At 36.9% G+C, this 2,141-nt stretch overlaps 1 protein-coding gene across 1 annotated transcript; it reads left to right on the top strand.

The window, feature by feature from the left end:
• Positions 1 to 1,146: 1,146 nt before the first annotated feature.
• LOC110875101 lies at positions 1,147 to 1,597 on the top strand. The gene has a single exon (XM_022123328.2). It carries the CDS (start codon positions 1,173 to 1,175, stop codon positions 1,524 to 1,526), a length of 354 nt encoding a protein of 117 aa, XP_021979020.1. The 5' UTR covers positions 1,147 to 1,172; the 3' UTR covers positions 1,527 to 1,597.
• The last annotated feature ends 544 nt before the right edge of the window (positions 1,598 to 2,141 follow it).

The raw sequence follows: 2,141 nt of genomic DNA, 5'->3' as shown, positions 1-2,141 counted from the left end.
CCTAGGGTGTTTGACTATACCCTCTGATTGAGTGCAAAATGGGGAGTGAAATGGTGAGTTGACATCGCATAATATTATTGGTTAGGATTTCACTCAAACACCCTAAAGGTGTTTGACTATACCCTCCACCCTAAGAAAGTAGCATTTTTTAAGTTAAAAAATAATATCGCGGTCGATGCGTAAAGTAGCTCGAATTTATGCTACCTTGTGAAAACGCTTTATATTTGACTCGATTTTTAAAGTTAAAGAATGGTATCACGCAATTGCAGTGACGTCGAAACGTAAAATAACTCGAATTTATAGCCTTGTGAAACCGCTTCATATTTGACTCGACTCGTTTTAAAACAAAAAATATGTCAAAACGTACACTAACCGAAAACGTACATAAAAATAAGCACGAAAACATATTATATTTGACTCATATATATAAAAATAAGCACGCAAACGTATTATATTTGACTCACGTACATAAAAATAAACACGTAAAATTCAAGGGGTTCAAAATCATAATTTATAAAGATTTTAGAAAACCGGGGGACGTAAGAGTCACCCAAAAGTGTTATATACATAATTACCAAGTAAATATATTGTTAATGTATGGTTTAATTTTTGAAAGTCTGAAACTGAAAAATGGTAACTTATTAATTGATTTATTTTTTAAATAAGTTAATAACATGAGAACAAAATGTAAAAGGATGAAAATGAAAAAGGGTGGCTGGACTCGAACTCACAGCAGCAGGTTTTCTAAAACGTAGCACATAGGCTGCAATCATCTGATAACTTTGTACTCTGGTAATTCATCAGCAATTAAATCTATATATACAGTTTAGTGGTCGGTGGTTGTTGATGTAACAACCATCGACTTTGTCATTTAACATGTTATAGAATTTATACATTTTATAGAGAAGATAATGTTTTGAGACTTTAATGCATCGGTTGATAATCAATATCGTCACCTTTTCTACTAATATTATCAACCATGTTTGTTTAGACCAAAACCAAACACAACTTAAGATGATAACACGTGCCTCTAAGACAATGCTACGTGTCAACACCACATGAATCATTTCGCCAGCTTACACAACACGTGGCAGCACCATCCGATTCTCATCCACCGTTTACATAAACTTCCATGTAAAAAAAAAAAAAAAAAAACTTCTCTTACGTAAGACATGGGAGATCAAGGATCAGGAGAAGAGTGGAGAAAGATGGCAGACACCCACAAAATGAGTCCGGAAGAAGTCAAAAAACTAGGGGTGGAGTCATCCAAGAGACCCCCTGGCCACAACCCTGGTGGCGTCCTACACCAACGCCGTAGTTTGCCGTTCAACGCCACCACCATGACCGTTGTCGGCTTCCTTATGGCTGCCGGCATCGGTTACGCGGTTTTGTACACCAAGAAAAAGCCGGAGGCCACCGCACTTGATGTTGCCAAAGTTGCTACAGGAGTCGCGGACGCGTCTAACACGCATCCGCGAGGCGGTGGTGGAACTACGCCACCGGAAGATACTAGTCCGCGGAAGTAATTTTGTTGCATGTTATTCTCATGACTCATGTTTTGTATTGTTTCTCTTATCTTAACTGTTTTTTTGAAATACGTACGTATTGTTGGCTGTTGGTAACGGTTGCGGCGTGTGCATAACATTTTATTGTCTTGAGAGGATACAATTTTGATTAGTGGGGTGTAACTATTTAAATGGCTGATTAAAAAGTGACAGAATTTTATTCTAATGGTTTCTAATGGTTTCCTTTTGTTAAATTCTCTTTAATTCTCACTAATTTTTTTCTAAATTCTACAAAGTTTTCACTATTTTTTTCCGTGGGTTCGTGGGAACCCACAAATGTGGGATGGATCCGCCCCTGTAAGTGGTGTCCGGTTTTGGAGATCCCCATCGGAGCAAATACACTATGTGTGTGCATATATTATTAGTTGTTTAAAAGAAATATTGGTGTTTGAAAGTGGATATAATATATCGGGGAAAAATGAGCGTGTAAATCTGATGCGGCCTATGCATTTGAAAGTGGATATGATATTAGTAAGAAAATGATGAACATCTTTAAAATATAAGATATGATATTAGGAGGAAAACGAATGCATTTGAAATACAAGTGTAAATCTGTTGCGACATCCAAACGGTTGT

Source organism: Helianthus annuus, chromosome 9 (assembly GCF_002127325.2).
Source record: "Helianthus annuus cultivar XRQ/B chromosome 9, HanXRQr2.0-SUNRISE, whole genome shotgun sequence".
Classification (NCBI taxonomy): domain Eukaryota; kingdom Viridiplantae; phylum Streptophyta; class Magnoliopsida; order Asterales; family Asteraceae; genus Helianthus; species Helianthus annuus.
This window is presented reverse-complemented; position numbering and strand designations above follow the sequence as displayed.